Genomic DNA, 25,270 nt, shown 5'->3' with positions numbered 1-25,270 from the left:
ATTTTATTCTACAGGTGTACAAGTCTACTTCATAGTAGTGAGTAGAGTATTTTTATTTGAAATTTATGTTTGAAATACAGTCTTTGGGATGATTCCCTCAGTTTCAACTGTTTTAAATAGCTTGAGAATAACTGGAATTAGTTCTTTGAAAGTCTGGTAGAATTCAGCAGTGAAGATACCTGGTTCTGGGCTTTTCTTTGTTGTGAGGGTCTTTATGACTGACTCAATTCCTGTCTTGCTTATAGGGCTGTTTAGGTTTTCTATGTCCCTCAAAATTCTTTCTATGAAGCCAGCATCATTTTCATTCCAAAAACAGAAAAACATATAACAGAGAACTATATTACACCAATATCCCTGATAAATATATATGTAAACATCCTCAATAAAATATTAATTAACAGAATCTAACAAAATATCAGAAAGATCATTCACCCAGACCAAGTGGGATTTATCCCTGGTATGCAAGAATGGTTCAACATTCACAAATCAATCTGAATACATCATATTAACAAACCAAAAAATAGAAACCATATAGTTATCTCATTAGGTGCAGAGAAAGCTTTTGATAACATACAAGATGTAGATGACATGACTCTTTATATATAAGGGAACCAATAGATTCCACTAAGAGATGATTAGCACTTACAAAAAGTTTGGTGAAGTGGCACAACATAAGTAACATGCAAAAATCAATAACCTTTGTATACACATACAATACCATGTATGAAAAAAAAACCTCTAAGATTAATTCCATTCACAATAGCTACTGAAAAAAATTAAGTTCCTTTGAATACATTTACCCAAGAAGGTCAAAGACTCTATAATAAAAATTAAAAAAACATTAAAGAAAGAAATAGAGGAAGACACAAAAAAGGCAAAAGTCTCCCATGTTTTGGATTGGATGGATTAATATAATTAAAATGTCATTACTACAGATCCAATGCAATTCTAACAAAAGTACCAATGACATTCTTCTCAGATCTAGAAAAAAATAATAGTAAAATTCATATAGAAAAATAAGAGACCCTGAATAGATACAGCAATCTTATACAACAAAAATAAAGCTGGGGGAATCATAATAACAGATATCAATACATACTACCAAACAGTTATAATCAAACTGTACAGCTATAATACTGGCACAAAAATAGACATGTAGACCAATGGAACAGAATAGAAACTCCAGAAAATAATCCACACATCTACAAGCAACTAATCTTTAACAAATATGCTATAATTAATCCCTGAAGAATGGACAGTCTCTTCAAAAAATGGTGCTGGAAAAACTGGATCTCCACATGCAGAAGCATGAAATAAGACCATTTCCTTATACAAAAATCAACTAAAAATGGATAAAGGATATGAATCTACGACTTGATACCATAAAATTACTAGAGGAGAACATTGGGGAAACTGCAAGAAATTGGCATAGGCAAAGACTTCTGGAGAAGACCCTGAAGCATAGGCAATCAAAATCAAAATAGACAAATGGGATTGCACCAAGCTGAAAAGCTTCTGCACTGCAACGGAAACATTCAGCAAAGTGAAGAGGCAACAGAAAGAACTGGAGAAAATATTTGCAAACTATTCAACTGATAAGGAATTAATATCCAGAATCTATAGAGAGCTCAAGAAACTTAACAACAAAACCATCCAGTTAAGAAATGGGCAGAGGACTTGAACAGGCATTTTTCCAAACAGGAAATTCAAATGGCCAATACACACATGAAAAAATGCTCAGGATCACTAGTCAGCAGGGAAATGCAAATTAAAAAACCCACCTCAATCATGTGGGAATGCCTCTCATACAGAAATCAACAAACAATAAATGCTTGTGAGGATGTGGAGGAAAAGGTACCCCAATGCACTGTTGGTCGGAATGTAAACTAGCACAGTCACTGTGGAAGACAGACTGGGGATACCTCAGAGCTGAAAACAGATATACCACATGACCCAATAATCTCACTCCTGGGAATTTACCCAAATGAAATGAAATCAGCATATCAAACAGTTATCTGTACCCCCATGTTCACTGCAGCTCAACTGACAACAGCTAAGATATGGAATCAATCCAATTGTTATCAACAGATGACTGAAAAAAGAACACATGGTATATGTTCAATATGGAATACTACTCACCCATCAAAAAGGATGAATTCCTGTCTTTTGTAACAAAATGGATGCAACTGGAAACCATTATACTTAGTGAAATAAGCCAGTCCCCAAAAGACAAATACCGTGTTTTTTCCCTAATCTGTGGTAACTAATAGAATACCAAAAATGTGAATGTATTAGAGTGAAAGTGACATATTGAGATTTGATGGTTGTTTACAGCCCTTCTCTATACTCTTGGGAACAGTGTTTTTTTCTTCTTAGTGTTGTTGAACTCTTTAGTTGGTAGAGGATTAATCTTATCATTTCAAAGTAAACTTAATGTAGATCACTGTAAAAATTAAGACAGGGAATAAGGAAGGAGGAGGAAGGGTCAGAGTGCGGGTGGGAGGGAGGGTAGGGGTGAGAAGTATCACATGTTCTTTATTTGTATATATCAAATAAATGAAATTTCTTTACCTTAAATAAAATATAAAAAAGCGTCTTGGAGGCAACATGTTCATTCCAATTAAATTCATTACCACAATTTTTGGAAGAATGGTATGACATTTTCATCATCATGTATGGCATAACTATAACACAGTAGAATGCTTCTGTTCTGACAGGTTGTCTTTTCAGATGATCCGATAATGAAAGTGACAGATGTTCAAAATATCATATAAGGATTCAGGTTGCTGTATTACATTAACAAATGAAGACTGTAATAGCAATTGTGGCTTTTCACCTTGTGCACATCAAATAGAAACATAAACTATTCTTGCAAAGACATTTTTAATCTGTTTAATAGAGAAGATGCCATCCTAAAACTCAGATTTTTAGATAATACTTTTGAAAAAGGCAAAGAATCTCTCAAACTCTCTTAGGCATTTCTATTTACAACTATATTAATAGCTAAAGTTCAATATTTAAAAATTATGCTTACGAAGGAACAGGCCATCAAGGAGGGTGGCGCCTTTCTCTGAAGGGAGGAAGGAACCTCCACTGTGATACGGCCTTGACTAAACAAGTTCAGAGTTGGTGAACTCAAGGGGCTTCCATAGCCTAGACAGCTCACAGCAAGAGTCTTGGGTGATTGCTGATGTCATAAATAAGAGTGCCAATTGTTAAATCAACAACGGGAGTCACTGGGTACATGCTCCCCACGTAGGATCTCTGTCCTTAATGTGTATTTACTATGAAACTTAAAAACAACACTACTAGTCAAACAATGTCCTATACCTTGTGCGGTTGTGTGAGTGCAGCCTGTTGAAATCCTTGCTTAGTGTATACTAAGTTGATCTTCTGTATATGAAGGTGATTGAAAATGAAACTCGATGAAGGGCGGGATGGGAGAGGGAGTGGGAGAGGGGAGGGCCGTGGGAGGGAGGGAGGTTGGTGGGTGGAGCCACAACAATACAAAAGTTGCACTTTGTAAATCCACATTTATTAAATGAAAAAAAAAGAACTTATGGGGGGAAAAAGCCATTGTAATTCATAAACTGTACTTTGGAAATTTATATTTATTAAATAAAAGTTAAAAAATAAAAAAATTATGCTTACGGCATATTTATTAAATAAAAGTTAAAAAAATAAAAAATTATGTTTATGACAGTATTATATACAATCCCAAAATCTTGAAAATTTAATCAACCAATACGATCTACATAGCCCAGACATGTAGAGTATTCTTGCAATGATGGTGCAAAGGGAATTCAGGAAACAAAGCAAGTGAACATATAAACTGTTTGCACCTTAATCCATAAAATCAGCTACTGTATTTATTATATTAACCAAACAGTACATCTTATACTTCACTCGTTAAGGTAAAGATAACTTATAATGTATACACTATTTGTCACACGTCATATCCATTTATAAAAATGTTCACAGCGTCTGTAATACAATGACTGTGATGGGTGAAGAGGGGCATTTGGAATATATATATATATATATATATATTCTCATAGAACTTGTTGCAAACCATGAACATTTCGTAAAAGTATACAATTATTCAATTGCCTTTCGAATCATTTGGAGTACTATCAGGCTAAATCTAAAGAAATCAAAATGTCTAGCAAAGATCAGATAAGTTTTCTTTATTGTGCACCACTGTATACCACATTGCAGATGAGCAATCTCGAGTGATAAATTTTCATTTCTACTCAGAATTAACAAAACTAGTAAAATCATGATTAACAATAGGTAATTTGTCCTACATGCTCATTGGGAAGCAGGGATTTGACTTTATAGGCAAGGACTCACTCTACCTTCGACAGAGTCGTTCCCCAACACTCCATTTTATAGTTACAGAAACCAAAACTGTCACAAATCTAGAAGGAGCCACAGACTGATGTGGACTCACATCAGCCTGACTTCTAAAGTCCCTCAGTAGTTCAGCTGTCAATCTTAGCTGCTGAGAATTCTTGTTATATGAGCTTGCAGTTTTCTTCTAAAAAAGTAAAACTTCTAAAACTATGACTTAAACTTTACAGTGACCATGGGATAGCAACAATTGTAACAGAGTAAGCATAAAACATTTATTAAGACTTTCCTAAGGGGCCGGCGCTGCGGCTCACTAGGCTAATCCTCCGCCTTGCAACACCGGCACACCAGGTTCTAGTCCCAGTCGGGGCGCCGGATTCTGTCCCGGTTGCCCCTCTTCCAGGCCAGCTCTCTGCTGTGGCCAGGGAGTGCAGTGGAGGATGGCCCAAGTACTTGGGCCCTGTACCCCATGGGAGACCAGGAGAAGCACCTGGCTCCTGGCTTCGGACCAGCACAACTCCAGCTGTTGTGACCAACTGAGGAGTGAACCAGCGGATGGAAGACCTCTCTCTCTCACTGCCTCTCCTTCTCTCTGTAACTCTGATTTTCAAATAAATAAATAAATCTTAAAAAAAAAAAAAAAAAGAAATTCAGAATCTAATTTCTTTTTGGCTTGTGGCCCTCTGCCAGTTGGTCCAAGGACCAATGCCTTAAATTCATAGCCTCACACTGAGTGTGTGGGAAGTAGCAATCAACTTTTTATCAGACTGGACAATTCTTATTCTTTGAGAATTTACTATCTCCTGAAAATTGGGAAGCAGGTACAAGATGTTCTTTCTAGTTCAAGAGTAGCAGCTACAGAGTGTGGAAGTGGGAGCCGACGGAAGTGCTCAGAAATTACAGACACGTTCCAGGCTAAGCAGAGCGCATACAGCTTTAAGGAAGAAGACACGCTTCACAGAGTGCCTTTAAACTAGATGCTAAAAAGTCTGGAAAATTAGGCTAATGAGCTTAAATTTTATTCTTTATTAAAATAAAAAGCTTACGCATTCAATCTTTGTAATAAGCCTATCAATTGGGTTTTATCCGTAATCCTATTTTACAGAAGAGAAAATTGAAGCCCAGGTAGGTGACATGAATTAGACAACCATCGACCTACTAGGAAATGGCAGAGCAAGACGCTGACCCAGGAAATTTCCTGAGACTTTACCCCTAGAAACCAGGATTCACGGTGGGAAACCTATGAACCCTGTGCTAGATACACAGAGATCAAAGAATTGATTGTCCTATGGTTTTCAAATAGAAATAAGGAACAGGTAAGGAATATCTGAATTTCAGGTTGTGAGTTCATTGTCAGAACTTAAGCTCCTCATTTAATGGTGAATTATTTAAATTCACAATAGAAAGCCAAAATCTGAGGCATATAATTTAAAAATGTGACTTCATAGAATTTTTCATAACACAGAAAAAAACATGTTTTTAATAATCTAAATAGATTGATAGATTAGGTCTTTGAAAATGGAGTATTTTAAACATAGAAACACATTCCAGAGGCTGGCACTGTGGTGTAGCAGGTAAAGCTGTCACCTGTATTGCCGGCATCCCATATGGGCGTCGTTTCAGATCCCGGCTGCTCCACTTCCAATCCAGCTCTCTGCAATGGCCTGGGAAAGCAGCAAAAATGGCCCAAGCCCTTGGGCCACTGCACCCACATGGGAGACTCAGAAGAAGCTCCTGGCTCCTGGCTTTGGATCAGCGGAGCTCTGGCCATTACAGCCAAGTGGGGAGTGAACCAGCAGATGGAAGACCTCTCTGCCTCTGCCTCTCCTTCTCTCTTTGTGTAACTCCGACTTTCAAATAAATTAATAAATCTTAAGAAAAGCAGCATATTCCAGTCATTATTTCTCACAATTGTTGTACCTTTTTAAAGATTAAGATAGTTCTTTATGCATCCACCAAACATGCATTTTTGTATTTTATTTCTCCTTGTATAAAGTAAATTTCCAAATGACAGAGATCACACAAATTAAGGCACTTTGTTCACAAGTACTTGAAACAAATATTCAGCTTGAAACACTAACCTGAAGTGTTAAAGGAATGGAAACAATGTAAGAGGGAAAAAATGAAGCTGCAGTATGAAGGCGATTTGGAAAAGGCATGAGAGAGTAGTGTAAAGGGAGGAGCTTTTTATATTTCTGACCAGACATCAAAACCCTGTCCTTCCTTCTTCCTATCAGGAAGTTTCCTTACATTATTGTGTACTGATATGTGTTGTTATGCATTGATCTAAAATGTAGAGTAAAAAGTGGGGCCAGCATTACAGTGCAGTGGGTTAAGCCAATACCTGTAATGCTGGTGTCCCATATCAGTACTGGTTCAAGTCCTGGCTATTCCAGTTCCCATCTAACTCCTTGCTAATGTGCCTTGGAAAGCATTGTACTTGGGCCCCTGCCACCCACAGGGGAGAACTGGATGGAGCTCCAGGGTCCTAGTTTTGGTCTGTCTAAGCCCAGGCTGTTGCAGCCATGTGGGGAGTGAAACAGTGCATGAAATATCTCTTTCTCCCTTTCAAATAAACAAAACAAATCTTAAACAAAAAAAAAAAAGAAGAAATTCATGCCACTGAAATAAGAAACGCATTTTCATTAAGCATAGAGGTAGAACTACTTATTTATATCTAGTGTCTCAAAGTCCACTGCTTTTTAAGCTATTTTAACAATTAATCCCGTCTTTCCCATAGGGGAAGGCCACACACTCACTGTCCTTTGAGAGAATACTTTTCACAGACTGAAGACAACAGCAAGGCCACACTAGTGAGGTGGAAAGGTCATGGGCTTGGATTCCAATAAAGCCCTCCCCTTCCCTGGCCAGCATGGAGATGACCACGTGTCTAGGAGTCTCGGTGGCTCCATCACAGGATCACTGGGGAAGGTGATTGGACAACACAGCAAACACATCTTCTGGGAGGTCTCCTATGTACGAAGTTCTGAACAAACTTAAATACCACTGCATTAGAAAGTACCCTGACTGGGACTGGGAGATGTGAAGTCAGAAAGTATAAGCATTACTGCTAATTCCGCAACTAACAAATGTTTGATCATAGGCTATTCACCCCCCCCAAATATATTTGAATCTGTTGTAAAATTTAGAAAATAGACTCTGAGCTTATGTAAAAACATTGCTTGAGCATCAAATTAGATGCTGCATGTAGAACAGAAAAGCACTATAAATTTACTATAACTAATTTCAAATAGTATCCATAAAAAACCTTTTAAAATTCAAGAAAAAGCTTAGCAATTAATTTTTCAGTCTATTACTCAACTGTGATATCCTTTCACTTTCATAAACCAATTTATTGCCCTGCATTGAATTAGAATTATACAACTACTACATGACCTCTAAGATCCTTTCTCACTCTTAAGTTTCATAATTTTTGGTGTCCTCTTGCAAAACCTGCTTACCAAACTCTAACTCTGAATTCAGAAAAATGAAGGCTTCATTTCTACCCAGATTAGGTAATTCCCTCCAGGAATGAATGTCTCCTCTATGTTCTGGCTGCTACACTAGTCCTCCCAATAACATTCTGAAACCCCCAGTGGGTCCTGACACCCTAAACTTTAATGCCTTTTCTACATTAACTATGCACTCATCAAGCACTGTGCCTGCAAACTTAAGTAGCATGAAGTCCAATAGGAAAACTGGCACAAATTTCTTCTCTCTTCTCAATTTCTCATGGACACATCTCTTGTTACCAAAGACCTTGACAACCTCACCTCTTCCTTCCTTATTAAGTCAAGAATTTTCACCCTTACAATGAAAGGAAGTAGTTTAGAGCTTCTCTTTGCATATCTAAGTTTCTGACATCACTATTCTTAGGGCCATAATTAAGTGAGGTAAGAGTTACTTTGACACAAGCACTCCCATTCCATGAGAGGCAATCTGACAATCGATATGGCTCCTACATGGCCAAGGGGTGGGTAGTGTGTACAGAATGAGAATGCGCACCCTGAGACAGAGCTGGGGGGTATGACATTTTACCACGCCATTTAGAATGGCATGCAATTTAAAACTTAGAGTTGTTTAATTTTAGAATTCCCTTTAATGTATTTGGACTGCAGTCAACTTAAAATGTGTAAGGGGATTGGTACCTTGTGAGCAACTCCTGTCATTTCCCATGTGGTCCTGTAATTTAATTTTAGTCCCTGTGGGACTATGTCTCTTCTTGTCATGTGTTCTTCATCCTACCTGGAAGACTTCTTTTTAGCTTTTTTTTTTTAATTTGTTTATTTACTTACATACTTTGTTATTTGAAAGTCAGGACAAACACACACACACACACAGAGAGAGAGAGAGAGAGAGAGAGAGAGAGAGAGAGACGGACAGAGATACAGAGACAGAGAGGACTTCCACCTGCTGGTTTACTCCCCAAATGGCCGCAACAGTGATGTCTGGGCCAGGCCAAAGCCAGGAGCCAGGAATTCCTTATTGGTCCCTAACATGGGTTTCAGGGGCCCAAATGCTTGGACCATCTTCTGCTGCCTTCCCAGGCAGCAGCAGGAAATTGTACGGGAAGCAGAGTAGTTGGGACATCAACTGGCAATCTGACCTATGCAAGATGCCAGTGTCACAAGCAGTACCTGAACTCACTGCACCACAATGCCAGCCCCTCTTTCACCTTGGTCCATGGCATTTCCCAGTCTGCATAGCAACAGCCTATGTCTACTCCTTTTGACAGACGTGTTACTGGGCAAAAGGTCCTTGTTCATCTTCACACTTTAATCACAGTGAACTACACCTGACCCATCCAGAAATTCAATAAATGTTGAACAAACAAAAATAAGTCAGGAAAATCTTTGAAACTTGTCCAAAATCTGCAAGAGCCTGGGTCCAGTGCTTGAATGATTACAGCCTTTTGCCAGTGGTACAAGAACTCTCCACAGAGGCATTTAACTAGAAGACAGCTTCGAGTCTGGTGCCCAGCACCAAAGGGGGTTTCCACTCGCAAATCCACAGCATGCAGCAACCTCCAGAAATAGCCTTGGCAGTCCAACATGCCCAAATCCTACGAGGTTTACTGACACCTGTAATGCCACTCTTGACACAGCTGTCTGATTGGTACCATAGTTGTTTTATCTCTAGGCCTGTGTTCACTCCTGTTCCACAAAGCGAATTCCCAGTTCATCAGTATAAAAACTCCCTAATAGACAGAAACAAATAAAATCTCCTGTGAGTTGGCCCAATCCATGGCATACTGCATACAATAGCTCCAGGAGACAAAGCTGACTCATTGCTTCCTACCTGGGTTGCCAGGCCCTGGCAATTTTTAGAACCCTCAGATGGGCTGGCAGATTGTATTTTCAAAGCATGGTGGTGTGTGTCTCTCTCATACACACCTACACACACACACACACACACTCATGCACAAACTCTCTCCCCCCATGCACACACACACATATATGCACACACATTCTTGCACACTCCTATTAAAATGTGACACTGAAAATACTCCAATGAAAGTATTTCTCCCTGGAACCTGGGTGGACCTTTGAAACTGTTTCTAACAATAGAATGTAGAGGAAATGATGCTGCCTCACTTCTGAGGCTGGGATATAAAAGGCAAATGACTTCAGTTTGGCTCAGCCTCTAACGTGAACCACTTGGCCTACTGGCGCTTAACCATCATGTTGTAAGAAAGCCCAGGCTACGCCAATCCCATGTGGACCTACAAACCAATACTCACAGCAGGCCTCCACCTCCAGATCTGTAAGGGAATGAGGCTGTAGATAATCCCAAACCCTAAAGCTTCAGACTTCCAGCTGAGATCCACAGAAACCCAGAGAGGGAACAGATTGTTACTGCTGCTGTTTCAAGCCATCAAGTTGCGGAATCTTTGTGAGCACTCTGACAAGGAAGCCTCAGTAATCTGAAGGTGATGAAGAACTGGCAGAGGGCCTGGCCTGGGGAATACCAATTTACAACGAGATTTAAGGCAGCCATTGCTTCCATGCTCTCTGGGAAAAGTTTTATTGACAGAATATCTGAATAATCACCCTGAACTTCACATTCATCCAGCATATAGTTGCATTATGGAAGAAATAATAAAATAATTCAGAAAATATTATATCAATATCCCAAACTATTTATAAAAGCCTCTAGGTTGTTTTTAATAGTTTTCCACAACACTTCCCTATTGATCTTTTCAATGATATGCATTTGTCCAACAGTGTTAAAAAACTGTTTGTTGTTCCCATTTGCTTTTTAGCGTAAACATTTTTTTTAAATAAAATGTGTTTGGTTGTTTTCTGTAGAAAACACACAGTATTACAACTCCAACCTCTTCTGCTCTGTACTGTCTCACAATAAGGACTTTATCCAGTTATTTAAGTTTAACTTAAATCCTTGATTCAATTCAAGTAACCTGACTCAAAAAAACTCTGTGTTAAAAAGTTTCATTCACTCAAAATTTCAGTCTTAAAATCCCATCTCCAATCACTCTTCAAGTCTGTGGTCATCTTCAACCCATCACTGCATTCACTCACAGCAAACACACCCACAGGCAGCTAACAAAGCTTTCCTGGACCATGCCATTGCAAGATCTCCATCCTTACCTGATGGACAACAAAACCCTGAAATTAGCACAAACCAACTTCCACTCTGGGTTATGATTTACTTGTCACACAAGCCTCAGTTTTCTCGTGTTTCAGATGAGGGTAGTAATTATGCCTAGTTCCTAAGGCTGCTGTGAAAATATAAGCACTAAATAAGTAGAGGTATTCCTGTAATTATTATATTGACATCTTCTAAATTAAATCCCTTTCTGAGCAAGTTATTTATCTCATCCTGCTGCTGTGTCCAACAAAGCACTTAATACTCATAGTAGGACATTGCAAGTAGTTCATGGATAATCTCTAATATGAGAAACTATGCATGGGTTGCAAAACTGTTTGCACCAAAAACAATTCACCTGTTACTTTTATTTTCCATGAACCTTTTAAAGTCTCCTCCCACATGATTACTTGCAATTAAGAGAAAGTCAAGACATTAAAACTTTCAATTTATTCATCTGAAAGATAAAAAAAAAAAGATACTCAAATTCAAGGAATTACTACAATTTAAAACACAGATACACAAGTAGGAAAAATAATTCTCTTCAAATATTCCATGTTGATTTTATTGATTATGGGAAGACACATGCAAACTCAGGAAGCCAGGCTACTATGGCATAAGTAGAACAAGAAACACAACTTAGAAACGTGAAGTGCTCCTGCTAGGACACAAGTTCAGTGAACAATCTCTGTGCCATGGAAGTGGCAGTCCTTCCAGTCACTTCACAAAGGTTCAAAGGCAACAAACAAGGTGAGCACTGGCAATGTTCCTGGACTCAAGAGGGAGGACAAGAGAAGATTCTGACAAGCAGGTTGGGCTTGAGGTTCATACTGGAGCAATATAATAATGAAAATGTAGGTAATCCAGGAGAAATAAGGGTTGACATAAAGAAAAAGCTTAGGAACATAGTGCTTTCTTTGTGAAAAAATGTGAATCTCCATTTGAATACTTCTAATCTGTATCTTTATAATGCTTATTTAGAGAAGATATGGAAGAATTTTAGAAACATTCATTGTGGTTGTAGAGTACTCTAAGTTTCTAGGAAAGGAACCATGGGTCAAACAGCATGGAGGTGCTTTATCTTAAGTATTGAAGGCAAGTATTTGAGATGATTAAGATTCTGTTTGAGACACCCCAATCCCTTATCAGAGTGACGGGGTCCAAGCTTTGGTCTCACTTTGGATTTCGGGTTCCTGCTAAGTGCACCCTGGAAGGCAGCAGGTGACGGCTGAAAGACCTGGGTCCCTGCAACTCACAAGAGAGACTCATATTCAGTTCTGGGCTCCTGGTTCTGGCCTGGCCCAGCAACGGCAGTTGTAGATATTTGAGAACTAAACCAAAGACCAGAATATTTCTTTCTCTCTTTTTCTCTCTCTCAAATAAAATAATAAATAAAAATTACAGAAAAGCAATGGTACATACTTTAGCTAAAGGAAAGGGGGAAAGGTTTAGAATTTAATTGTCCTTAAACTTTATTTTCATTTGTAGCAATACTATATAAGAAGGAAATATATCATCCTTGAAAATAAAAGTTCTGCTAAGAAACAACTATTTTAAAAGTTTTATTAAAAGGAGCATTCAAAAGTGAGAAAATAATTCCAAACTGAGAAAAATCTCTATGGATACTGATGTTCATATCTGTATTATATATCACAGTAAAAATCTAAATGTCTCCAAAGAGAAATCTGGCTTAATTAAATCATAGCTTATTTGTTCCACTAGCACTACACAATGTTAAATTGCTATCAAAAATTATAGTAACAAAGAATTCCTAAGCTATCATGTCAGGTAATGAAAAAAAAATAGTAAAAATATACATGCAACAGGGTCGTGGGACCACAACGAAGCAAATGTATGCATATCGTCATAATGTGGGGAAATGTAACCAAGTTTCCTTGGAATGTGAACCTAGAGATGACTTTTTTTGCCTTCACATTTTTGCTATTTTCTCAGTATTTTTATAATAGAAGGTCTTTCTTTTATAGTAAAATACTTTTCTTTTATTGTATTCCTTTTTAAAAAATCTGTGTTAAAACACCAACCACAAGTTAAAAAGCTGGATTCCCAAGGGTTTAGACCCCATCGCACCTACTTCCTCACAGTGTGAACTCAGGTAAGTCAGTAACCCCCCAGTTTTTCACTCATCATAGTGAGTACAGCAGCATCTTCATGTTTGCTGCAAAAGTTAAGTGTTCTTAGCCGTGTGCCCACCACACAGTCATTACTCAGTGAGATCTGCTGTAGTCTGCTCCCTGGCCTGTCACCTGCGCCACCATCTCTTTTGCCTCCTTTAGAGAAGTCAGAAGAGCTAACATTAGCTAACCAAAGAACGCATTTCTGTGTTCCTTCTCACTGTACTGACTTGGGCAAAAACAATTTCAAGACATCTGTAAAGTAGGGTTCATGAAGTGGAGTTTTCCCAAAATGCCAGGAAGACATCCACATTTCAAAAAAGAAGAAACCCAGACAAGTAGAAGTTATCTTGAAGCAAATACTGGTATTATTTCCTCAAAAGTGAACTAATGTGCCAATCAAACTACAGTCGGTGGGGAGCTGTATGTGTGTCAGGGGGCGGGGCAAGGTCATCCTCTAAACCTCAATAAAAAAAGTCTCTTTCATTTCCACATTTTTCAGAGTTTAAAGTCTTTGCTAACTGACATTTCATATGCAAGTCACTTCTCAATATGAACACTGCAAGAATTTCAACAAGGACATTTGCAGCAAAAATACAAAAGCCTTCTTGGGCAGATTTGTTAAAATTTCAAAGTGTGTCCTTGATGCAGCACAACTATTGTCTGTGGACATCATGGTACGTAGTTATATGTGAATCATACTGACGTGCTCACCTGTTTTGAGCCATCTTTTAGAATTCACCCATTTTTAAAAACAAAAAAGAGTATCAGCATAAGAAAATCTAAGCTTTACCAAATGTCTTGTTAGGATAAACTACATACTCAAAAAAATTTTTGAAATGCATATACATGAAGGATCCTCAAAAAGTTAATGGAAAGTGGACTGTATAAAAAAAAAAAAAAACTATACAAATACACATATATAAGAGAGAGACAGAGAGGTAGACTTGTTACAAGAATTTGGCTTAGAAAGTTATAGAAGTCCCAAGATCTGCAGGTGGCAAACTGCAGAGCCAAGAGAGCCAACGGTACCACTCCAGTTGAAATCCTAAGGCCTGGCAACCAGGAGAGCTAAAAGAGTAAGTTCCAGCACCAAACAGCAGGTTCAAAACCCAAGAAGAGCTGTGACTAATCATGAAGACAGAACAAGATCTCTGTCCCAGCTCAGTCAGCCATGTGTTCCCTATACGCACAATATGATTGTCTCTTATTTTTTTTCCCTATGCAGGATTTAAACTTACTAGATAAGTTAATGAGGTTAAGAACAAAGATTTTTCAAGACAAATGCTTATTAGTCATTATTTTTAATGAAGAATGGTTTCCTAATTTTTCCCCCCAGGCAAAAATCCAAAATGAAGAAATCAACCTCTTTTACTGAGTCTAAAAATTCAAACAAATCTGAATCAAAAACATCCTCATGGGCAAACCCAGAATAATGTTTATCAAGTAGATGGACACCTCATGGTAATTCAAATTCACACATAAAATCCAGCATCACAGCGCTCGGGTGCTGTAACAGTAGTACAAAAACGGACAGTCAATTCTTCCTGCTACACTCCTGTGCCAAGTGAAGAGCCACCACTAAGTTAAAAAGTTAACAGACAAAAGGGGGATGTAATTTCTGAATGAACATAGCATATTCTTCTCTGACTCACTCTGACCATCATTTATGCACTCATTAGCATGCAGCTTAAGTTCATGTAGCTATTGTTTTTGCTCATAAACTAAGTAAATCACCTGTAGATTTTCTCTGCATGAAGTAAAGAATTATCTGGATCAAATACGCACACAAAAGCTTCAGAGTAGTGAAGCCCTCTCTTCCAATTATTTAGCTTAAGGATAAATATGTAAATAATATCCACTAATGCCTGCAGTACTCGGAAGATGTGAGAGAAAATTACAACCCTCTATTTATTCTAACTGCAGTCTAACTGGTTTTGGAAGCAAAGGTACATGAGGGGACTTCAAAAAGTCTGTGAAGGGATTGATGCTTAACCACGTGGTAAAAATGCCCCAAGTTCCACAACACTGTGTTTCTGTTCGATGCTCAGCTGTGCTAATCATTCTAGCTTCCACTAATGCACACTCTGGGAAGCAAAAAGACAGCAGATTAAGCAGCTGGGTTCCTGCTGCTCACGTGGGAAACCCAGATTAAGTGTCTGGCTCTGAGCTTTGAAGCAGTCCAGCCCTGGCCACTGTGAGCATTTGTGAAGTGACAGTGGATTGCAGCTCTTTCTCCCTCTGGCAAAAAACCAACCAACCAACCGACCAACCAATAATAATAAATATATTTTTAGAAATTTGTGGAATAACAGAATTATAAAAGTTTATTTTGGCATAAACAAAATTGAAATCCATGAATGGTTTTTCAAGACCACTTGCATTTGAAGTAAGTCCCTTCCAGGAAGCCTGTAGCAAAGTGAAATAAACTTTGCATAATGATTTTACTTTTATGGAAATAAAATGGAGAGGCATGATAGCTGACCATCTACAAAGGAGGTGGCACAGCCAAGGATAACTGCAAGATCTATGAGGCAGGAAATGGGAGAAAAAGAGGCAGTCTGCTAAAATATGCAAAACAAAATATTATTGTTTCAATGAAGCTTCTGTCCCACCTGGTAAGATTTCTAGACACTTGCCACAAAAGAATGCCCATTTCACAAAGCTTTTTTCCTCTCTAAAAGCCAACAGGCTACAGGGGATCCAACTCCACCCTAGCATTTGTAGACTCCCAAAGGCATGTATCTCACAACCCAACTTGTACAGAGACCACTTTAAGTGAAACATTTAGTCAGGCATACAGTTACAGCCTGTTTCTTCTCCCTCCACATCTAGATGAAAAGAAGAGTATACATTTTTAAGATTTATTTACTTGAGATGTATAGTGGCAGAGAGATAGGCAGAGGGAAAAACACAAATTTAAGACAGAGAATGAGACAGAGAAATCTTTCATCTGTTGGTTCATTCCCCAGATAGCTGAACTGGCTGGGGCTGGAGCCAAGAACCCCATCCAGATCTCATACATGGATGGCAGAGGCCCAAGCTCTTGGGCTTCATCTGCTGGTTTCCAAGGTGCATAAGAAGAGAGCTATAACAGAAATGTAGTCCCAAGGTGTCCAATATGGGATGCTCACATTCTAGGTATCAGCTTAACCCACTGTATCACCCCATTCATGCCAAAAGGACAGATTTTTAAATTTATAAAACCCAAATTCAAATTACTTGAACTCAGTGCTTCTACTTTTATTTATATACAACAAATTCTTAAATACTAAGGTGTTTTAATTACGTGGTTTTGAGGTATGCTTTGAAATCAGGTATTGTGATGCTTCCAGCTTGGTTTTGCTTGTGTAGGATTGCTTTGGCTATTTGGAATCTTTTGTGATTCCATATGAATTTGAGGATTGTTTTTTCTAGTTCTGTAAATGCAAAGCATTCCATGGTATTTTGATAGGGAGTTCACTGAATGTGTAAATTGCTTTAGATAGTATAGCACTTTAATGACGCTGGTTCCTCTGTTCCATGTGCAAGGAACATGTGTCCATTTTTTATGTCCTTGATGATTTCTTTCATCAATGTTTGCTAATTCTCATTGCAGAGATCTTTCACTTCTTTGGTTAAATTCATTCCTAAAAATCTGATTTTTGTGTGGCCATTGTGAATGGGATTTTTCTTGATTTCTCTATGAGTTCATCATTAGCATACAAAAAAGGTACAAAATAAACATACAAAAAACAGTAACTTGCAACTTCACTGAATTGGTCTATCAATTCCAGCAGCTCATTGGTGGAATATTTGGGATTTTCCATGTATAACAACATGTCACATGCAAACATGGATAATTTCACTTCCTCATTTCCACTTTCAATGTCCTTTATTTCTTTCTCCACCTTAACTGCTCTTGCTAAAATTCCCAGTACCACGTTGAATAAGCATGGAGAAAGTGGACATCCTCTTCTTGTTCCTGCACTGAGGGGAAATGCTTTCAGTTACTTCCCAGTTAGTTTGTGATATAAAGCCTTTATAATTTTGGGGAATGTTTCTTCTATTCCTAATTTGTGAAGGTTTTTTTTTTTTTTAATCATGAAGGGATATTTAATCTTATCAAATGCTTTCTCTGCATCTACTGACATGACCATATGGTTTTTGTTCTTCATTCTACTTATGTGATTTATGACATTAATTGATTAGAAATGTTGAACCACCCTTGCATGTCGGGGATAAATCCCACTTAATCAAGATGTATGATCTTTTTGATATGGTTTTGGATTTGATTTCATAGTACTTTGTTGAGTCTCTGCATTTATGTTCATTAATCTATGTTCTGTGGTTTTTCATTTGTTTTGCGTCTATGTTTAGTTTTGGAATGCTGGCTTCATAAAGAGAGTTTGGCAGAGTTCCAGGCTGTTCAATACTTCGGAATAGTTTGAAGAGTACTGGAGTTACTATCTTTGTGAACATTTTATAGATTCAGTAGTAGAACCATCGGGTTCTGGACTTTTCCTTAATGGAAGATTTTTGATTACTGCTTCATTCTCATTGTTTCTTATGAGTCTGTTTAGATAGTCTCTTTTTGACTTGATTTTTTTTTAAGATTGATTTATTTATTTGAAAGCAGAGTTACAGAGAGAAAGAGCCAGAGAGAGAGGAGGGGATGGGGAAGAAAGACTGAGGGAGGGAGGGAGGGAGGGAAAGAGAAAGGGGGGGGGGTGATTTTCCACACAATGGTTCACTCCTCCAATGGGCTCAACGGTTGGAGATGGGACAACCTGAAGTCAGGAGCCAAGAGCTTCTTCCAGGTCTCCCATGTGGCTGCAGGAGCCCAAGGACTTGGGCCTTCTTATACTGCTTTCCCAGGTGCATGAGCAGAGAGCTAGACTGGAAGTGGAAGAGCCAGGACTCAAACTGCAGCTTCATGTTGCCTTCTTTGGTATGGAAGGGTATGGAAGTGATTATTTTAGTTTTGGGTGGCAATTCTTTGTCCTTTTTTTTTTTTTTCCTGTTAAATCCTGGAAAAAATCAAATGTGGAAACATCCTGACAAATAGTCTAGGAAACAAAACTTTTTCAAAACCTAGCAGGAACAAAAGCTAACGACACTTTCTCCACTGATACATGATGCCAGCACTGCAGGTGGAGGCTTTTCCCTCTTTGCCACAGCACCAGCCCCATGGCACTTAATCTTGATAGGTCCCCCATCCAAGTACTTACCGGGCCCGCTCTACTTAGCTTCTGAGATTAGATGAGATCAGGCACATTCAGGGTGGTATGGCCATGGACAAAATGCAATGTACTGGAGAGAAATGGACATTTTAAGATTTGATGATTGTTTACAATCCTTGTCTATTCCATTAAGGAATAGTGGTTTTTTTTTCTTTATACTATTTGCTCAACTCTTTTATTTGATGTAGGGTTAACTTTACAACCATAAGTAAACTGAAAATAGATCTGTGTAAAAATTAAGAGTAAGAATGGGAGAGGGAAGAGGAACATGGGATGGAGCGTGGGCAAGAAGGAGGGTACAGTGGGAAATATCACTATGTCCCTAAATCTGTATATATGACATACATGAAACTTGTATAACTTAAATATTTTTTAAAAATCTTCATTGATTATATGAATCCTGAAATGTATCATTTCTTTGAGGTTTTCCAGTTTGTTAGCATATAATTCTCCATAGTAGTTTCTTTTGATCCTTTGTATTTCAGTGGTATCAGTTGTACTGTTTACTGTGTCATCTCAAATTTTGTTTATTTTTATTTTTTTGTTAGTTTGGCTAGAAGTTTATCCAGGCTGTTCATCTTCTCAAAAGCCAATTTTTCATGTTTCCGATCTTTCATTTTTTTTTTAAATTTTAATTTCAATTTCATTCATTCACACTCTGATCCTTATTATCTGTCGCCTCCTGCTGACATTGGGGTTAGATCATTCTTGTTCTCTAAGTCTTCAAGAAGCATCATTACTTCTTTTTAAAAAAGATTTATTTATTTATTTCAAAGTCAGAGTTACAGAGTCGGGGTGGGGGGAGAGAAAGAGAGAGAGGAATGGAGGGAGGGAGAGAGGGAGGTCTTCCATCTACTGGTTCACTCCCAAATTGGCTGCATCGGCTGGAGCTGTGCCAATCCGAAGCCATGAGCCAGGAACTTTTTCCAGGTCTCCCACATGGGTGCAGGAGCCAAAGGACTTGGGCCATCTTCTGCTGCTTTCCCAGACCATAGCAGAGAGCTGGATCAGAAATGGAGCAGCCGTGACTGCTGGCACTGCAGCCGATGGCTTTACCCACTACACCAGCCTCAATCATTAGTTCTTTAATTTGAGAGACCTCTCTTTTTTAAATGTAACCACTTAATGTTATAAACTTCCCTCCTAATGCTGCTTTTGTTGTATCCCTCAAATTTTGATATGTTGTGTTTTCATTTTCATTTATTTTAAGAAGGTTTTTGATTTTCTTTTGAATTCCCTCAATGACCCTTTGATCATTCAGTAGCATGCTGATTAATTTCTAAGTGGTTATGAGTATTCTATTGTTCTTCTTAGCGTTGATTTCTAGTTTTATTCCTTTATTGCCTGAGAAGATAGACAGTATGACTTCAATCATTTTAAATTTGTTGAGACTTGACTTCTGTAGTTTATCCTAGAAAATACTCCACAGGCTGAAGAGAAGAATGTATATTCTGTAGCTGCTGGGTGAAATGTCCTGTAAATGTCTGTTAGGTACATCCGCTAGATAGTATGTTTCAACTCTGATGTTATCTTTATTGATTTTTCTGTCTGGATCCTCTGTCCACTGATGAAACTTGGGTATTGAAGTCACTCAGTATTATTGTACTGGAATGTATTTCTTCCTTTATGTTTAATAATATTTTCTGTATATATCTGGGTGGTCTTGTGTTAGATGTAAATATATATGACTATTATGTCTTCTTGTTGAATTAAATTTTTCTAAAAATATAATGTCACTTTATTTTTATAGTTTTTGATCTAAAATCTGTTTTATCTGGTATCAGGACCACTATGCCTACTTGCTTTTGGTTTCCATTTACCTAGTATCTTCTTCCAAACCTTCACTTTCAGTCTGCAATTTTGTTTTTGAAGTGAGTTTCTCATAGGCATCATTTACTGGGGTTTTGTTTACGTTTTTTTTTTGGGGGGGGGTTGGTGAATTTAATCCATTGATATTCAAGGTCAGTACTGACAGATAAGAATTAAGATCTTTCATTTTGTTGATCAGATAATGGTTCTATCTGCTCTATTATTGGACTTGGTGATATCATGTGTTTTCATGATGTTTACTTCTAATGCAGGATGCTCTTCAGAAATTTTATAAGGCTGGTCTAGTGGTGACGAATTCTCTCAGTTTTTGTTCACCTAGAAAACACTTCATTCCTGCTTCACTTCTGAAGAACAGCTTCACAGGATATAATATTCTTGGTTGGACGTTGCTTTTTTTTTTTTTTTTCCTTTAAGACCTTGAATGTATCATCCCACTCTTGGTCCTATAGGGTTTCTGCAGAGAAGTCTGATAATGTTAATCTAACTAGTTTTCACTTATTTGTGACTTGACACTTTTTTCTTATGGTCTTTAGGATTCTTTCCTTGTTTTTAACTTTTGACAACGTAACTACAGGACACCTTGGAGAAGACCTTTTTCAGTTTAGTCTGCTTGGAGTTCTTTGAGCGTATTCTATGTGGATGTCCATGTCTCTTTCAAGACCTAGGAAATTTTCTACTATTATTTCATTTAGCAGGTCCTCATGCTTTTTTCCTTTTCTTTTCTTTCAGGAATATCTATAACATGAATACTTGGTCATTTAATTGTATCCCACATTTCCCATAGACTTGCATTGTAATTTTAATTTTTTCCTCTTTGTTTCTGATTAGGTTATTTCCAAATTCTTATCCTTGAGGTCAGAAGTTCTTGCCCCTACTTGGTCTATTCTTCTTTAAAGCTTTAGATCATGTTTCCTTTACACTGACTGAAGATTTCATCTCCAAAATTTCTATTTGCTTCTTCTTAAAGAGTTCTGTCTTCTAAATAATATTTGTATTCATGCCACTCAGTTATTTCCTCATTTCTTTGTGTGTCATCCTTGCACAGGGACCATGCTAATCTTCTCTGTATTGTTCCAATTTTAGTATATGCGCTGCCGAAGCGAGCACTATCTCCTCATTTCTGTAGTCTATCTTACTTTCTTGTATCTCAGTGAGTTTCCATACAATCATTACCCTGAATTCCGCACCTGTCATTTCATAGTGTCTTCAGTTCAGGAGCTAATTCTGGAGAAGTATGGTGCTCTCCAGGAAGCATGAGGCCACCATGCTTCTTCTTGTCTCCCGTGTCCCTATGCTGATGTCTGACCATCTAGCACACTCTTCCCTTCTTCTTTATGGTGTAGGTCTTATTGTAAAAGAGCGCATCGTTGAGCTAGAATGCGGTGTGCCACCTGGCTTGTTGCTTGAATTTTCATTCTAGGTGAGACCAGGAGTGTGGTAAGTGATCTCTTTTGTTTTAGTCAATATCAGCTATGTCTGAAAGTGACACAGTGGACTAGTCTGCTGTAGCTCATAGGGACAGGAGTGTGGCTTTGAGATAATGTAGGGTTTCCTTAGGTGTATATCCTTGGTCCACAGAGAGCACAGAGTCATTCTGCCTGGTGAATATGAAAGCCAGGGCCTTGTTTTTGCTGCTGAGGCAACGGTGGCTGCCCCTTTGACCTGCTGGCAAGCCTGAGTGATGCTGGGGCGTATGGCACCAACTCCTGTGGCTGTGTGACTGTGTGATACGGATGGACCCTTCCTCAGGTCCTTCTAGGAGAAGCCAACTGATGCTGAGGTTTATAATACCAACAGCCATAGTCCTAGGGCTAGGGGATGTGAACTGGACCCTGTTCCAGTGCTACAGGGTGACTACAAGGTATACAGGAGATTTTACTCAGGTGGGTATGATTCCAGACAGGTGGAATGCAGGTAGATTCTTCCCCAGGTCCACTGACAGATTCCAGTGGCACCGAGAAATATACAATGAACTGTTACAGTCCTGGTGTTGCAGGGTATAGTGGGGCTGAAGTGGCAAGCAAGAAACTCAATCCAGGACTCTGATGTTGGTGACAGCACTCAAGCCATAACCTGTGCCTTCCATGTTGCACACTAACAAGAAGCTGGGGTCAAGAAACAGAGCTGATACTCAAACCCAGGCACTCAAATAAAGAGAGCAGGTGTCCCAACCAGCCATCCCTAACCCTCTGTATTTTTAAAAACATTAGTTTACTTACTTCAATGTCATTAAGGTATTTTAATTTGTTAATCTAAATCTATAAGGTCTAAAATTAACTTTCAGAACTATAATCATTCTAAAGTTGGTGTTTTGTAATGATATGAACAAAGGTTCAAAGGTTAATTCTAGTGTGCTTATTCAATTGAAATGGCATTATTTACTGAAAAGAAACATTTTCTCCACAGCTTCACTCCCTTTAGGTACTAAATTAAACCTAATTTTTGCACAAATGCAAAACAGAAACTATTATAAATAACTTCTTCTTTTTAGAAAGTACTTTAAGATACTATATCTTTTTTTCTTTTTGACAGGAAGAGTAGACTTTGAAAGAGACAGGGAGAAAGGTCTTCCTTTGTCATCGGTTCACCCTCCAATGGCCGCCACAGCCAGCGCGCTGCGGCCGGCGCACTGTGCTGATCCTAAGCCAGGAGCCAGGTGCTTCTCCTGGTCTCCCATGCGGGTGCAGGGCCCAAGCACTTGGGCCATCCTCCACTGCACTCCCAGGCCACAGCAGAGAGCTGGATGGAAGAGGAGCAACCGGGACAGAATCTGGCGCCCTGACTGGGACTAAAACCCGGAGGATCAGCCTGTTGAGCCGCAGCGCCGGCCCAAGATACTATAATATCTTAATTTTAAGATATCTATCTTATAAAATATATATTAAATATTTGCTATATAATATATATTTTATTACTTACAAAGTAACAAAATATTTCAATAATATTCCTGTGGGGAGCAACTCAGACTAGACTAAGTTACTGGAATTAAGACTTATTCTATGCATCTGCTCTCCCACAATATGGCGCTGGGAGAGGAGTAAACAGCTTCTACACAGCTGCCTCTCACCAACTTGACAAGCTGCAGGAGCTGCTCCTGATTGGAGGAGAGCAGCGTGCTCAGCGTGTGGGTAGCAGAGTTGGGATTGGTGGAAGAGGACTATAAAGGAGGAGAGAGACAACATGCACCAGGAACATCTAAGAGGAACATCTAAGAGGAACACCTGTGCAGCCCCCGAGAGAGCCGGCTGGCGGTGTGCCGCTCCCACGCGGAAGTGGGGAAAGTGGCTAGGGGGAACCGCCCTTCCACGGAGGTGGAAGGGACAGCAGCCAACCCGGGAAGAACCAGCAGCAAACCCAGGGAGGGCCGAGCAGACAAAAGAACAGTGCAGGGTCCTGTGTCGTTCCTCCACGAAGAGGGGGAGCGACATATTCCTAACTCTACAACCTGCTGGTTTCCTAAGAGAATAAAGGGTTTGAGTTCTTATGCTCACAGCATCTACCTTAGTGCTGGTATAATGCAGGAGCCCAATAAACGTTTCGTGAATGAAGTGGTTTGTGCATTCTTCTAACTAACAACATTTAATAATGTAATGACAATCAATATTTATATACAAATTCAAAAGATCTATGGTTATAAAAGGACCCTGATTTGCAAGTAAATATTTTGCCTATTCATGAAAGAACTAAGTACAATTAAAAGATGTGAGAAGTGATAAAACTAGCAATTTCATTTACCTTAAGAACAACATCATCAAGATTTAAGACTAGTCTCATTTAGAAAATTACTACACTGGGTATTCAATGACTGCTGAAAGCATTAATTTTTGCATTGAGATTATGCTTTATATTCTACTTTGTCCTTTACACTTTATATTAGCCAAACATTAAAAAAAAATGAAGCTGTGGTATTATTATACATTCATAAAAATATTTCAAAAGCTCTAATTTATTTCTTTTTGACAGGCAGAGTTAGAGAGAGAGAGATAGAGACAGAGAAAGCTCTTCCTTCCATTGGTTCACCCCCCAAACGGCTGTTTCGGCCAGTGCACTGTGCTGATCCGGAGCCAGGAGCCAGGTGTTCTCCTGGTCTCCCATGCGGGTGCAGGGCCCAAGCACTTGGGCCATCCTCCACTGCCTTCCCGGGCCACAGCAGAGAGCTGGACTGGAAGAGGAGCAAGTGGGACAGAATCCGGTGCCCCAACTGGGACTAGAACCCGGGGTGCCAGCGCCACAGGCAGAGGATTAGCCTAGTGAGCCACGGCACCGGCTCTAATTTATCTTAAAATAAGAACTTTTCATACAAAAATTCTCAGCCAGCAGATGGTTGATTCAATATTCAGTAAAAGGGAAAGTTGGGTCTTCTCATTTATCAATGTATTATAACTTAAAACACCAGGATTAGAATAGAAGAACAATAAAACAAAACACTTCTCTCAAATCCATTTCTTCCAAGAACTCTTTAATCTAGTGTGAACATGATCCTTTGCCCAGAAGAATAAATGTATTCTAGCAGCAAATGAACTGCCAGTTCTCAACAAGCAGACACAGGGACAGAGAGGGTCTATGTTAGACTCAGCTCTGAGGAACGCTAAGGTCTCCACAGCTTCGGGAGAGATTCAAGACAGACCAAAACTGCATCCTGAACATTCAAGACTGCTAAAATCAAATTCTTTATCACGGCTCATCTACGTTCCAGATTGCTAAACAAGTGCCTTTAAAATCCAAATATCCCTCACTGGATTTTTCAAACGGATACTGACCAAATTTATAATGTTAAGTCTCCATTAATGATTAGCTGAAGAAGATAAGAATCAGATCACATGGCCTACAATATGGTTCAGCACACCTTTTGATGTATGAAATGATTAGTTTCACAGACACCATAAATTGGTAGAAAGAAGAGGTTAATGGCTTTGATTCCTCTTATTTGCATTCCTCTGGGTAAAATAATATCAGAATTAAAGCAAAATAAATGTACATTATCTTATCTAATAATGCATGAAGGATAGAGAACTTGAAGTTTTATTTTCTTAATAAAATAGCATTTCAAAATTTTCTTCCCATTTTCTTTTCAGTTTAATATTATCTTTGAATGTTATGAAAATCAAGTAACACCTTTTATCTCTT

At 38.6% G+C, this 25,270-nt stretch overlaps 1 protein-coding gene and 1 non-coding gene across 6 annotated transcripts in view; both read right to left on the bottom strand.

The window, feature by feature from the left end:
* The window catches only part of PRR16 (proline rich 16), a 187,441-nt gene that overhangs the window by 78,108 nt on the left and 84,063 nt on the right, over nucleotides 1–25,270 (bottom strand). Inside the window, exon 1 of one of the 5 annotated variants that reach the window (XM_051843343.2) lies at nucleotides 2,572–2,844. The exons of the other annotated variants lie outside the window; for them this stretch is intronic. Coding sequence (XP_051699303.1) covers nucleotides 2,572–2,682 — 111 coding nt within the window. The 5' untranslated portion in view covers nucleotides 2,683–2,844. Of the gene's footprint in view, nucleotides 1–2,571; nucleotides 2,845–25,270 lie in introns of those variants that run through there. 5 annotated transcript variants of the gene reach the window in all.
* LOC127490834 (U6 spliceosomal RNA) lies at nucleotides 21,144–21,250 on the bottom strand. Its single transcript, XR_007919229.1, has one exon. It is a non-coding gene; the product is annotated as a U6 spliceosomal RNA (small nuclear RNA).

Source organism: Oryctolagus cuniculus, chromosome 6 (genome assembly GCF_964237555.1).
Source record: "Oryctolagus cuniculus chromosome 6, mOryCun1.1, whole genome shotgun sequence".
NCBI classification, from domain to species: Eukaryota; Metazoa; Chordata; class Mammalia; order Lagomorpha; family Leporidae; genus Oryctolagus; species Oryctolagus cuniculus.
The sequence above is the reverse complement of the archived record's forward strand: the minus strand, read 5'-3'. Positions and strand labels throughout refer to the sequence as shown.